The 15,000-nt window shown below is 49.0% G+C and overlaps 1 protein-coding gene across 1 annotated transcript in view; it reads right to left on the bottom strand.

Moving 5' to 3' along the window:
* The window catches only part of LOC307075770 (transcription initiation factor TFIID subunit 4B), a gene marked incomplete at both ends in the record, with an annotated part of 55,033 nt that overhangs the window by 6,593 nt on the left and 33,440 nt on the right, over positions 1-15,000 (bottom strand). Inside the window, 1 exon segment of the mRNA XM_079736465.1 lies at positions 10,634-10,690. Coding sequence (XP_079592591.1) covers positions 10,634-10,690 — 57 coding nt within the window.

The raw sequence follows: 15,000 nt of genomic DNA, 5'->3' as shown, positions 1-15,000 counted from the left end.
GTCCTGACAGCTTTTCTTCAGATGTATTCCTTCATTATATATTAATATAAATATCAACATAAATATATATTTTTTATGAAACATGGGCTGTCATTAAAACATTTAAACAGGACAGATTCTTCAAAGCGTCCGTTCTCTAGCAACCTTGTCAGCAGACATCTTCGCCATTAATTCTCTAGGCTAAAATATCATATTATCTATGGAGATTCATTCAAATCTGCCCGTGCATCTATGGACTTGAGTCGCTTCCATTTTCTCTGAAGCACAGTATGTCAGAAGTGCTTTGAGGGGCCTGGACCAATTATTAAGGGCTGTTAGGCCCCCCTGAAGCTGAGGCCCTTATGATCCCCATCGCAGCCCGCGGTCTACCCTCATTTGCAGACACACAGCAAAAATAAAACATAGGTGTGATAAGATGATGATGACAGAACTAGCATTCTACTTATGTAACATTTGCAAAATTCGTTTTTCACCCCAAAGAGTGGGGAGAAGTTGAAGGAAGTAGCGAGGAATAAGTGTTAAGCAAATTCAGAGGGAATGATGTGGGAGCGACGTCGAGAGAAGGCTGTTCATTAAAAATACTGCTTATCTAAGGGGAAATATCCAACTTTAAGTGTTCTCTGTCACTGCGTCTCCCTCCGTGCAGGGGTGCCGCGTCTCTCTCTCTCTCTCTCTCTCTTCCCCTTTCTCCCCTGGTCTCTCTCTCTTCCCCTCTCTCCCCTGGTCTCTCTCTCTCTTTTAATGGTTGGATTTGCCGCTCTTCACCCACTATTGATCACATCTCATTTGCATCCAGGGAAAGATGTGAACTCAGATATTCACACTCAGAGAGAGAGAGAGTGGGACCGAGACAGAGGGAGAGAGAGCGGATGATCCCGATGATTTATTCATCTGCGAATCCAAAGAAAAGGAAAAGACGGAAAGAAAAGAATGAAAAAGAAAGAAAAAAAAAAAACAAAGGCGTGCGGAGGAAAGGTAGATGAGAGGGGAGATTCTTCACAGGCAGCGGCTGGGTAGCGGTGTCTGTGGCTGGGCTCCTCTCTTCCCCCTGCAGCGCCCCGGGGCCGATGGTGTGCAAGTCCTCCTAATTAACAAGGTGAATCATGCTGCCGCTCTCTAATTAGCCAACATGACAATCTAATGGAAACACGTGGCCGCGCTGGCACGGTTAGCATCACCTCACAAAGACCCTAGGATAGCACCCCTTCCCGCATGAATTACACACCAATGACATCTAAAAATATAGATGGATTAATATAGATATGTCTATATAGATTAACAAAAGGAGTGAGCGAGAGGGAGGCAGAGAGAAGGCTTCACGGCGGAGAGGTTTAAGGTGGGTTTTTGGCAGGTGGTCCGTCATTTAAGGTGAGCGGTAAGAGTGAAGGTATTTCTAATTCTGTTCATTCTATTATATAAATTATTAACACTCGTTTCCGTGCGGTGTTTGTTGCCTAATTGAAATGTGTCCTGCCTCCTCCTCCTTCTCCTCCCTCCTCCTCCTCCTCCTCCTCCTCTTCCTCCTCTCTCCCATCCGAGGCGAAGAAGAAGCAGGCTGGCTCTTAGCCAAGAGCATCGCTCTGGCGTCCCCAATTCCCCCGTCGCTAGAAGAAGTCCCAAGAAGGGAAGAGTGGTCCTAGAGGCGCGCTCAGCGAGAAGACAAGGCCGCTGTCTCCCTCCCGGCACCGCGGAACAAATCTCCCCCCTTGTTTTATAGTTGTTTTCCCCCCTCATTACAGCACTTTGTTATATTCAAAAACACACAGGAACACCAAAGGTACTTTGTTTTTTCGTGTTATATGTCTTGAGGAGAAGTAGGGGGGGGGGAGGTGAGTGGAAACTACTGAAAACAAAGCAACAAATACTAAATAGGTCTAGAGCAAGCTATTAAGTAGCCTGCAGAGGATCCGAGGATGTGTCCTTGTAGCCGTGCGATAGTGGACTCAAGTGACGTTAAGAACCGCTCCAAAAAAAGAGAGAAGGGAACAAAACTTGTGCGTGACGACGTTCACGATGACGCAAACCTCAAACCCTCAAACAACCACTGTCAACTTTCCCTTCTCAAGACTGAACCCAACCCTGTTCTCAACAATGCATGTGTGTTGGCCACGATAAAGACACACAAAAACACAAACCCACCACTAAAACCTGCTCTCTCTCTGGCTGCAGAACGGTTGTGTCTGTGAGCTTCAACGGCCCCCGGGGCGGAGAGCAGAACTCCTCTAAGCCGGGACCCACAAAGCAGCAGGAATTCTCTTTGAAAGGCACTGGCGAAGGAGAGAGCGGGAGGCCCGTGTTCTCACCGGCGGGCGCGTGCCCTCGGGCCAGGCGGCCCTTTGAGAAGCGCAGTGTTGCGGAGGGGCAGAGGAGACGGCAGCCTGTGAACTCGGCGCTATAACTGGGCTAATAAAGGGCTAACGGGCTAACGCTTCGTTGTCCTCCGACCCACCGGAGACCTACCCAGGCGTCGGAGAAGCGCGGGCCGGTGCGGGGCCGGGGCGCTCGCCGTGGGCGGGCCGCGGCCTCCACCGTGACCCGGTCGCTTGTGGAGGATGCCGGGGCAATCATGGAACATGTGTGTACATTTAGGCCCGTATTCCGACCCCGGCTGCGCCAAAGGGAAACGGCTTGGATACATTGTGCAGCGGTAATGTGTGTGTCCGTGTGTGTGTGTGTGTGCGTGCGCGTGTGTGTGTGCGTGTGTGTGTGTGTTTGTGTATTTGTGTGTGTGTGTGTGTGTGTGTGTGTGTGTGTGTGTGTGTGATTTTTTTAGAATGTATACAATGAGGGAGGAATATGCTAAACTTGACTGTGGTTGTGCATATGTCACAGACATTCAAATCGCTCCAGATTCTTGGGATCCACTTGGTTCAGAACACAATCCCCTCTGACTTTAATTGGAGCCATGCGAGGCTGAGGGTTGAGAGAGGGCAGAATCTGTTGGCGGATCAAGTCTTTCTCCGAACGCACTGGTGCGCAAACGTGGGCAGAAAAAACAAAAAACATATATCCTTCGCATTGCCGTAGGAAAAAAAATATTTGAGGAAAATTATTCTAACAAAAATCTGTGAGATTCCCATCGGACAGTTCTTCGTTTTGCAACACTCTTTCGGAATTATTCTGAGTGAAAGGACGAGCACTGCTGCGAGACATTGGGATTCAGGGTAACTTTTGAGAGGAGATGAGGGGTAGGGAGGAGAGGACAGGAGAGGAGAGGAGAAGAGAGTAGAGGAGAGGAGAGGAGAGGAGAGGAGAAGAGAGTAGAGGAGAGGAGAGTAGAGGACTTACCTGGATTAGACTGGAGAGGAGAGGACAGAAGAGGAGAGGAGAGGAGAAGAGAGAAGAGGAGAGTAGAATACAGGAGAGGAGAGGAGAAGAGAGGATTTACCTGGATTAGACTGGAGAGGAGAGGACAGAATAGGGGAGGAGAGGAGAAGACAGGAAAAGATTGAAGAGGAGAAGAGAATAGAGGAGAGGAGAGGAGTAAAGAGGAGAGGAGAGGCTAGGAGAGGAGAATAGTTGAGAATGGGGAGGAGTAGAGAACCACGTATCAATGTTAGTTTTGGGGAATGTTTCAAAGTCAATCCAAATAAAACACTAATTTAGGCCTAATTAGATATTCAAAGGTGGAGTGTGAACCACAAACAATTGGCCACCAAAGCTTTAGTTCAGCATTAAGGGGTTAAATGTTTTGCTCATGGGCAAAGCAAGTATGGTTTTTTGGGGAGATGAAAGGACGCTTCTTGTTTACTCTGCTGTTGTGTTCTTGTCCAGAACTCCACGTTGTTTGTGCTAAGAAACCTGGAAAAAACTACAACGTACACACTCGCTAAACATCGACAATTACCCTGGCAACGTCCAGTCACTCGCTAGTCTTCGAGGTTGTCACCGGGTGCCGCAATTAGAAATAATTGAAAAAGTGATACTCCTTCAACATTTTCCTGTTCAAACCACGAGTGCAAAATCTCCCTCTCCACTGTGTCTTTGTATCTTTTTATGTGCACTGCAAAAAGGAGATGCATAATTGGGCTTTTTTAATAACACATTTACCATACATTATTTATGGGTTTCAACAAATTAAATCTGAAGCCACGGCCCAGAACATCAATGGCCTGGATTCTCCAGCCAGCGAGAGACAGATCTGCGAGCTGGGGTGGAAAGCGCGGGCCATTGGCTCCATAAGATCTTCAGTCTCAACAGTTTGGATGTATTGATATCGGCTCACCAGAGATTTAAGATTTCCAAAAGTTATGGCCCGGATACACACAAATGTATCCACCATGTATTATATAATGCTACGAAACGATACCATAGTGCATTACAGGCAGATCCCTACAGTCATGCCTTCACAATAATAATAATAACAATAACAAAGTATGGTTTAACTAATATGCATACGGATGCATGCTAAATGATGCTCTATAATACTCTGTATTAAATATACATATGAACTGAGTCGGCCTAGGTCACATTGCAGAGATAATGATGAACAATGGAAATTTAATTAAGGACATTATGAACAACAACAAAAATGAAAATAAGGAATAAAAAACAGACAAGAGGATGTGCACAATGGACAATGTTTTGTATGTTAATGCAGGATTGATACCGAAAACCCTTCCTTCCACCACCCGACCCTTCTAGTGCGGCTCTCCCTCTCTGGGATGATATCAGAGCTTGCCCTGCCTGCTTTCCAGGATTGGCACGGCCCAGTGCTGTAGACTGTCTACGGGGGGGGAAATAAGACCCGACAGCGGTTTGCGGGGATTACTAAAGAATGGAGAGGGCTTTTGCCCGGTACAAGGGGCTCAATTTGTCTCCTCTCTGCTCCTGATTTCTCTCCTCCTCTCCCTGTGTTTCTCTCCGCTGGTCCCTTGTTCATTCGTTTCCAGTGTCCGGTTGCGCCTGCAGACGGGCTGTGATGATGAATCTGTGGCCGCAGTGTGTCTGTGTGTCTGACACCGTGATGTATCTGTACCGACCTGACTCCCTCTCTTTTGCTCTCTCTCCCCCACAACCTCTCTCTCCTCCTCCCTCTCTCCCCTGTCTCTCCTTCCCCCCCTCTCTCTCTCTCCTTCCACTTCCCCCCCCCTCTCTCTCTCTCTCTCGCTCTCTCTCCCTCTTTCTCTCCCCCCCCCTGCCTCTCCCCTCTCTCTCTCTTCCTCTCTCTCTCTATATCATATGTTGTCCCTCCATCACTCTTCAGTTCTTTTCAGTCCCCTCTCAACTCTTCAACTGCAAATATACGGACCTCCATCTCTATGGGTGTGTCCCCCCCTAAATCTCTCTGTAACAATATCCCTCTCTCTCTCTCTCTCTCTCTCTTCTCTCTCAATCTTTATCTCTCCTTCTCTTTTTCTCTTTACCTCTCTCTACTTCTCTCTCTCCCTCTCTCTATCTCTCTCTCTCTCCCTCTTTCTCTCTCTCTCTCTTCTCTCTCAATCTTTATCTCTCCTTCTCTTTTTCTCTTTACCTCTCTCTACTTCTCTCTCTCTCCCTCTCTCTCTCTTCTCTCTCAATCTTTATCTCTCCTTTTCTTTTTCTCTTTACCTCTCTCTACTTCTCTCTCTCTCTCTCTCTATCTCTCTCTCTCTCCTCTCTCTCTTCTCTTTCACTCTTTATCTCTCCTTCTCTCTCTCTCTCTCTTCTCTCTCTCTTCTCTTTCACTCTTTATCTCTCCTTCTCCCTCTCTCTCTCTCTCTCTCTCTCTCTCTCTCTCTCTCTCTCTCTCTCTCTCCCCCCCCCCCTCCATCAGTGATCTGGCGCTGCCCGGCCCCCCTGCCTCAGTGCTGTAGTGCAGACAAAGCACACAGACCCAGCCACCACCACAACAACAGCAACAAACAGGCACTGGGCTTCTCGCTTTTGCCCATCGATTTTCACTGGGGGCGTTTCTGAAATAGCCCATGTGACCTTTGGGCCAAACGGTGGTGAATGGAAGCATAAAAGGAACGGCTCTCTGTCCTCTCTGCTCCTCTCCAAAGGCTGAGAGCCACTAACAGCCTGGCCGGCCGCCACCGTGTGATGGCTTTACAGAGCTGCATTACCAATACTGTGTGTATCACAATGACAACAGTCCGACAACCAGTTGAACTCCTCTCTGATCTAGGTGATGGGGAGTCTCGTTTGCACACGGCCCTGGCGTAGGCCACTTTAAATGTATTAAAGTTGTGTGCAGTAAGCCTGAATAAACCATCAGGCCAACAGGCAGCATTGTTAGCTGGCTAGCTTTGGTTAGCTTCACAGCTCCCCAGCGCTGGTGTGGATCCACTGGGCTTTAATTCTCCTGTGTCTGCTACAAGGGGAGAGTTGTGGCCAGAGTTCCTATAATGCGTGTGAAATCCCTTCCCCACCCGCCCGACCGCCACCACTTGTCGATGCGGTGATGTAACCCAGTGCTCACTGTGGCAAGAGCTCCGTCCTGAAGGCCAGGAGCTCCGACCCCCCGTTCAGGAGGTCCGACCCCCCGTTCAGACTGCGGTGAGAACAACACAGCTGGACCTGCCTCCGCTGGGCAGGGCTCGCATGGCGGGCGGTTAAATGTACTGCAAACTGGTCGGGCAAATAATAGAAATAAAATGCCTTTGAACAACATGTGGACTGTGTACAGCAGTGGTAAACAACAGTAGATATATTTCTGATTGTGTTTGATTTACGTAACTGAAATCTGCAGTTCACAGCTGGCAAATTATATAATGAGAAATAAGCGACTAGGTTACATTCTGACATGATTGTGTTGGAAATATAATGGTTTAGAAAGTATGAAAATGAAATGCTCTTGAATAAAAGTGGAGTATATGAAGCAGTGGCAAACAGCTGTTGAATTCTGAATTCATTCCATTTCTGCATCTCAAGCGCAGCACATAACTGGCAACATATGCGATATATTTTTTTTCCAATGGGTCAGAATCTTGCAAAAAGGGAATGCACTGAAACGGCATTTAAATGAACCCTGGAATATATAAGGCAGTAGTACAAGTGGAAAAGTAGTTCTGAATATTTTATATTTCTGCATCTCAAATAACAATTGGTAAGTATGGCTTTCAGCAGAAGCCATTGATTGTGTGTGCACAGGTGCACATTAATCATATAGTCGATGCAAGAACTGCGTGGACAAGAAAACCAACCAGGATAATCTGGTCAATTCTAATTGATACAGATAATCTCTGGTCATGGGGATGAAACAAAAGCATGTGGTTCTTCAGCGCCTTGATACTCCCCTTATTAATAATTATAATGACTTCATCATTACTGTTTCCATATAAATAGAGAAAAACAGATACTTCATCACTTAAATAAAATAAATAGCAGCCCATGCCTATGTGTTCGCGGTTGAAAAGAAAAAAACTCCTTAATTAGTCGTTTGAGTAAAACGTGCCTAGATATATAACTGAATTGCAACGCTGACAATTTCACAGCTGAAAGCGTCCTGAGCAGCGGAGACCGGATCACAGCAGTGTGAGACTGTATCCAATGTGAAACCCCGGGGAGCGTCGCTGCAGATGTGTGAGGCACCTGATTCGACATAAGTCAACTTGGGCCGGTAAAAATTGAAGTGCACGGCAATTTCGTAAAATCATATACTGTCACAGGTGCTGAAACGAATGGGCGAGTGAGCGGTGATCACATAACTAGAACAGTGCCCCCATGGGAGGTGTTCAGAGATTTAATCTAACTAGGTTCCATTCATCACCGATGGGTCGCTTTAAAAACCATTTGGCTCTCTCTGCCTTCCACACACAGCTCATGTGCAGGCTCACTTCAAGCCCTGCTGCCTCCGTTAGAGTGTGTGGCATCGTGGCTGTGAATGAGAGTGTGTGTGCGTGCGTGTGTGTGTGTGTGTGGGTGTGTGTGTGTGTGTGTGGGTATGTGGGTGTGTGTGTGTGTGGGTGTGTGTGTGGTGTGTGTGTGGGTGTGTTTGTGTTTGTAAGGTTGTCTCAATGTGTCAAGAGGTGTATGTGTATGCATTTATGTGCGTGCATTAGTGTGTGTGTGTGTGTGTGTCTCCATGTGTCAAGAGGTGTATGTGTATGTATTTATGTGTGTGTTTCAGTGTGTGCGTGTGTGTGTTTGCAAGTTTGTCTCAATGTGTCTAGGGGTGTTTGCAAGTGTAAAAATGTGTGTGTCTGTGTGAGGATGGTTGCGAGTGTATTCAGTGCATGTGCGTCAAGGCAAGTGCACGTGCGTGTGTGTGTGTGCGTGCGCCCGTGTATGTGTGTTTGTCTGTGCGCACACCTGCGTGTGTCCGCGTTGGTGTGTTTCGCTGAGCGAGGCCGGCTGTGCTTCTTCGTCGCCTACGTGAGGAGCGGCGCTCATTATCCTGATGAGAGCGCTGCAGATGTGTGAGCCACAGACAGACTCTGCACTGACACAAGCAGCCAGCCCCGTCGCCCTGAGCCGCCAGGTGATGGAACCGGGGAGGCACGCGGGGGCACAGCGACACGACCAGCGCTGAGCGCGGGGGAGGGTGGAAGGGGGGAGGGAGGGAGGGGTGGGGGGAGGGAGGGAGGGAGGGGTGGGGGAGGGGGAGGGAGGAAGGGGGGGGCTGTTTGGACGAGGTCATGGGAACTCAATCGTCTCTTTATCTTACATAAAGTAACAATTCTGACACATACTCGGAGACACACACAAATAAACACGCACACACGCTCAGACACACACACACTCACTCGTGCATTTATTCTCTCTCTCATTCACGCACTCACGACACACACACAGTAGCGCGCACATACTCACTCACACACTCCCCCGCTCACTCTCTCACGCACACAAACACACACACACACACACACACTCACTCACTCACGCACTCAGTCACTCAGACACACACGCGCACACACAAACCCACCCTTAAACTCAGGCCCACGCCTCCAACGCTCCTCTTCATCCCAGATGAAGATGAGAGAGTGTGCGTGCGGGTTCCCACACGCCACGCCTCCCTCCGCGAGGCGCTAATCTGACCGCATCCATGGTGATGAGCTGCTCGCCACTTAACAGGGAGGAGATGCACTTTGATCACACGCACCCCGGGGCCAAACCTATCTCCCTGCCTATTACACCGCCTCATTTGCATATGCAGGGCTTCTGGGATGGCTGAGATCTAGCGGGGGGGGGGGCTGGGGCGCTGTGCGTCGTGCCGCAGAGATCTGTGAGCCACGGAGGTGGAAGGGGAGAAGGTGGGAGACCGGAGATTAGAGACTCGCGGGCTGGGGACCGAAACACAAGCCTCAAGTCTCGGGCGTGCAGGTGACCTGAACAGGGCTTTTGTGTGTGCACATGGGTGTGTGTGTCAGTGTGTGTGTTTGTCAGTCTGTGTGTGTGTGTGTGTGTGTGTGTGTGTGTGTGTGTGTGTGTTTGTCAGTGTGTGTGTGTGTGTGTGTGTGCGTGCATGCTTGTGTGTCTTCTGTAAGATCTCGATCAGGAGCCCAAACGATCCATAGTTGTAGTCAACGGGAGGTGATGGAGGGACGTTTGTGTGTTGCTGCCGTGTCTGTGTTACACTGCACGAGACGGAAGCTTCTCTAGCGCTGCACTCGGTCAAGTTGGAAAAGCAAAAAAGCATTGGAGAAAGTTAGACTATCTCTGGCGGAAAAACAACAACAGGTGAGCAAGTCAGACTGTTTTAGCACCAACCTTGATGCGGCTAGTGAACCACCAGACAGAAAGTTGTTGTTCTACCGGAGGAGCAAACAAAATAAAAGCAATAACGCGGAAACTTCATCTGTGACAGAAGTATTTGTGCTTGCGTCAACAGCATTAACCCACCGCTGAAAGAACAAGGGTGTGTTTTCCCTGGGCTCCGTGGGGAATCCAAACGCTACAGCACTCGCTCGTAAGAACCATAGGACAAAAGCACAAAGCTGATACTACCAACAGAGAGACAATGCGCGCAAACTCCATGTTGAAGGAACCCTTCTGAAGCTCACGCCGTCTCTGTTGACAGCCCAGAGTTGGGAAAACAACAAAATATTGGTTTTATATTATTATTCTCAGTAGTGACTATATGCGCCGTACATTTGAGATCCTTGTTCTTTGGCAGTTGAAGTCTGTTTTCATATATGTACGACATTACCAAAAGATTAACTTTTTGCCAGCTATCCGCAAACTTTCTGCTGTATTTTGGCTCGATTCCCGGGAGAGTTTGATGTTTTTGCGCGGATGTTTTTGCAACTGCAACAGTTTTACCTTTAGTGCAATAATATTCCGTATGAACTTAGTCTGTCTATGTCACATTGCGGGGACAATTAGAGACAATGCTAATGATAATAAGAAAATTATAAACGATAGTGAAAATATGGAATAAACGTTGCAAAAACACATCAAAGAGGATGGGCACAATGGACACTATAGAACTGCATTACCACTCGATGAAAAAACGGTATTAAATTGTGCAGGAAATTTCAGAAACTATGTAGAATAATAGCAGGACCTCGAATCTTCCAGACTTTCCCTTAAAACCCCCATGCGGTGCATGGGGCACCAATCAGCGGGATATAATTCCTCAGCGTTTTTTTTCATGATTTTTAAATCAGACTTTAAATGGCATTGCACATGTAGATGGCTCATGAAATATTAATCCACCCCATCCGCGCCTCGGCAAATGTCAAGGGTAACGATGTGGACGTCAGCTCACCTCCTTAGCCTTCTGCTTCAGCCGGGCCTGCTCCGGGTCCTCCTGCCTCGCCCGGCTCTGGAGGCAGACAAAGGAAGAAGAAAGGGTGAACTGGGTGGGTGTGTGGGGGGGGGGGGGACACAGGTTAACAGCTGGTTGCAATAGGCTCCCCTCCCATCACTGGTCACCCTCCCCCCCAGTCCCTCCCCCGCGGTGAGAGTGCCCTGCCTCTCATCTGTTGCGGGCCGGGTTGGGGAAAACGGGGACGGGGAAATGCGTGGGGTGTCAAGGACATCGCATCTGAATTCAGAGGAGTGCAATGGAGCCCACCCCCCCCCCCCCACACACACACACACCCCGCAGGGCGCTGGCCTTTAAACCCGCTCCAAATCCAGCCCTAAATAAGCCGCTGGAGGGGGATTCTAATCAAAAGAGGTTATTAAAAATTCTCTACGAGCCAGCACACACACACACACACAGAAAGGCATGGACCCTCCTGCACCCACCCACCCACACACACACACACACACACACACACACACACACACACACACACACACACACACACACACACACACACACACACACACACACACACACACACACACACACAGGGCAGAGGATGTTGCTGGGTCTCAATGGCCGTATGTGTGTCACTGTCACTGTGTGTGTGTTTGCGTACATGCATGTGCATGTGTGTGTGTGTGTGTGTGTGTGTGTGTGTGTGTGTGTGTGCGCATGCGCGCCTGTTCATGCATGTGAGTGCGTGTGTGTGTTTTTCTCAGTGTGTGCCTATGAGCGTTTGTTTGTTCTTGTCAGTGTGTGCAGATGCATGTGAGTGCATGTGTGTGTTTTTGTCAGTGTGTGTTCATGCATGTGCGTGTGTGTGCATGTGTGTGTGTGTGTGTGTGTGTCAGTGTGTGTCCATGCATGTGCATGTGTGTGTGTGTGTGTCTGGCGTAACAACACAGCACTTCTATTTTAATCAGGCGCTGGGATCTGGGTGGCCGTGCTTGTCCCTGGGAATCCTTCAGCCCGGGTAACACTGACCACTGCGGGCGATGCGGGGCAGTTTAAAATACCACGGGCCAATTAAGTACCGTTATTATCTGGGTGCGAACATGATCTTGATAGTTGAGTTTTTTTTCCTTTTCGTAAAAGATAGCCCGGCTATTTGAGTCACCCCCCCTCCCCTGCCACTATGCAGAGACCCGATACGCTCCGCTCATTATCTGAGTCGGGGGGGGTCCTAGACCAGGGCCCCCGCGACCCTGCAGCGCCTCGGGCCCCAAGGGGCCCCCGGACCGGGTTTTGATCATCACACTTGACATCATTTATGCATGTGGAGGGAGGAGGCGGGCCATGTGTGTACACAGACGTATAGGGATAGGGAGAAAACAAAACAGAACATTTTGTTTTTTCTCGTGTTTCCAAGGACGGGCCGACCATGGCTACCTCCGAGGTCCTGCTCCTCCTCTAGACCTGGTCTAGTCCTCCTGGTCTAGTCCTCCTGGTCTAGTCCTCCTGGTCTAGTCCTCCTGGTCTAGTCCCCTGCTCTAGGCCTGCCCCTGTTTCTCCTCTAGCTTCTTATTTCTCTGTATCTCTCCGTTTATATAGCTCTCTAATTCTCCCTGTAGTTCTCTCTCTATTAATATATATATATATATATATATATATATATATATATATATATATATATATATATATATATATATATATTGCTGCCTCTCTCTGTTCCTCTCTCTCTCTCTCTCTCTCTCTCTCTCACTGCCCCTCTTTTTCTCTTTCTCTCTTCGTCTCTTGATATATATTGCTGCCCCCCTCTCTCTCTCTCTCTCTCTCTCTCTCTCTCTCTCTCTCTCTCTCTCTCTCTCTCTCTTCATCTCTGTCTCTCTCCCTCTCTCTGTCTCTGGCAGACAGTGCCCCTCTCCTTGCTAATTGGCTTTAAATATATCAGGCGGTTCACGTACTGGTCGGTATCTCAACTAAGACTAATGTGTTTGGCCCCCGGCCGGCCAGAGCATCCCTCAAGACGGGAGTCATATTTTAAATGGATAGCGTAGAGGAGGAGGTAGAGAGAGAGAGAGAGAGAGAGAGAGAGAGAGTGAGAGAGAGTGAGCATGAGAGTGAGAGTGTGTGAGAGAGAGAGAGAGAGAGAGAGAGAGAGAGAGGAAGAGAGAGAGAGGAAGAGAGAGAGAGAGAGAGAGAGAGGAAGAGAGAGAGAGAGAGTGGGAGAGAGAGAGAGACAGACTGTCAGAGTGAGAGAGGGTGGGGGGGGAGGCGGGGCAGTAGATGGGAGATGGGGATGGATGGGTGGGGGGGGGGGGGATTTTAAGAGGTCCCTATTCAATGGGTCAAATTAGCGGGCCCTTCACTAAGCTAAGCGTTTTTCAGGGAGCAGGTCGGGGGGTGGGGGGGTGGTCATGGTGGTGGCAGGGGGTGGGGCTGTGTTTGTGTGTGTGTGTGTGTGCGCGGGAGGACTACAGATGGACTGTTTACAGAGGGCAGCGGAGCCACCGGCGGGCACTACATCTCCTCTGTCAGCTGCCCTGGTTTCCTGTCTTGCCGGCCAGGCCGCAGGGAGGGGGCTCGCCGCAGCGGCCGCCACACACTGCCCGTTTGGGGAGTTGCTGCTTGTTTGTGTGTATGTGTGTCTGTGTGCGTTTGGTTGTAAGTTTGTTTGTGTGCGTGTGTCGGACGGTGTGCGTGTGTGTGCGTTTGTGTGTGCATGTGTTTGTTAGTTTTTGGTTTTTTTGTGATTGTGAAAGTGTGTGAGATTGTCTTGTGTGTGTGTGTGTGTGTGTGTGTGTGTGTGTGTGTGTGTGTGTGTGTGTGTGCGTCGGACGACGTGTGTGTGTGTGTGTCTGTGTGTGCCAGTGTGTAAGCATGTGTTTTTGTGTGCCGGCGTGTCCCCGGAACGTCCGAAAACGCCAGGACGCGGTTCACAACTTGGCGAGGAGAAGTTTAAAAATAAATAACTTTGCGTTCATAGAGAAGCGGTGTCTCTGGTGTATGACGGTGGTATAGCGCAAGGCCGTGGGAGGTTGTAACGGTACATTAAAACCCGGGCAAAAGGGGTTAAAATGCCTGCGAGTCTGTGCCTGTTTGTGTAGAGGAACCCCATCAGCCATGTGCTTCTAGTTACCCGGGACGCCGCAGGCAAGCCCTGGCAGAGCACGCTTCGGGAATATAACGAAATAACACTGTCTTTTTTATGAATGCTCCTAATGGAGACAGCCTTTAAGGGGAGGGGGGAAGGGGGGGGGAGGGTATGCATGACAAAATGGCGGACTCATTGCAACTTTGACGGCGCTACCCTATTTTAATCACCATGTTTATGGTGTCCTTTACCGCTTAGGGGATGTCTCCTTTCACGACCACTCCAAACAAATAAAAGGCGTTAATGGGGTTTATGTTCCTCTGCAGCGGAGGAGGGACGGGATGGAGAGGGCTGGGGTCGGCATGGCGATGGTGGGGCCGCGGCCTCCATCAGCTAGAGGACTTTCTAGTGCCCCCGCATGCAAGGGTCCCGTCGTAATACCGCAATTAAGATGGAGAGGCGTGCGGCAATCAGGGCTGTTGCTTTTTACTGGGGGACTTCGCCTCCATTCAAAATTAATTAAATTAACCCAGGAATGTGTTCATGTTTGGCTGGAAGGCTTTTTTTTATTCCACCGAAAAATAGCTCTTGCAGAGGATGTGGTGATTTGGTTTTGGTACCACTGAGACGTTGGATAAACTATACTGGTCGTGTGATGAGCATTGCAATAAAGTGCACGTTTTTCAAAGTTGACAAAAATATTGGTTACATTGTTCCCTGGATACTGATATGAATGTATTAATAGTAATGAATACGTCCTTAAATAAGGTTTAAACAAAGTTGTTTTCCCTCATGATGATTCAAAAAAGACTTTGACATCTAAGTGCCAAATGATTTATGGCTACTTGGAGAGAAAATATAATATAATAAATATCAGATCAATTTAACCTTCAATTTCATTACAACGCTGTTTGATTTTCTTCAAAGCTTGGCTGGAGAGGTCAAAGAGAAGAGCTCTAACGTCAGGCCTTTCACCGGACTAAAGGACTGATTATGGTTCCACGCTCGCGCAACGCAATGACCACGCAGACGCTGCTGCGCAGTCGCCAACCTTCATGGTTCTGCGTCGGGTTTTAGTAAGCGGACCAATCACAGCCCTTGCTGCTGCGCCGCCTCGACGGAAGGTTACGATTTTTGGAAGCCGCAAGTTGGACCCTTAGGTTGGACGCAAGGAGGGTCCGCAAGGAGGGTCCGCAAGGACGTGAAGGGGTCCGTAACCCCCTTGCGTTGCGGGAACGTGGAACCATAATCAGCCCTTATCGCACACTCGGTGTGAACCCACACACCT

Source organism: Pollachius pollachius (assembly GCF_949987615.1).
Source record: "Pollachius pollachius genome assembly, chromosome: 5".
NCBI lineage: Eukaryota > Metazoa > Chordata > Actinopteri > Gadiformes > Gadidae > Pollachius > Pollachius pollachius.
This window is presented reverse-complemented; position numbering and strand designations above follow the sequence as displayed.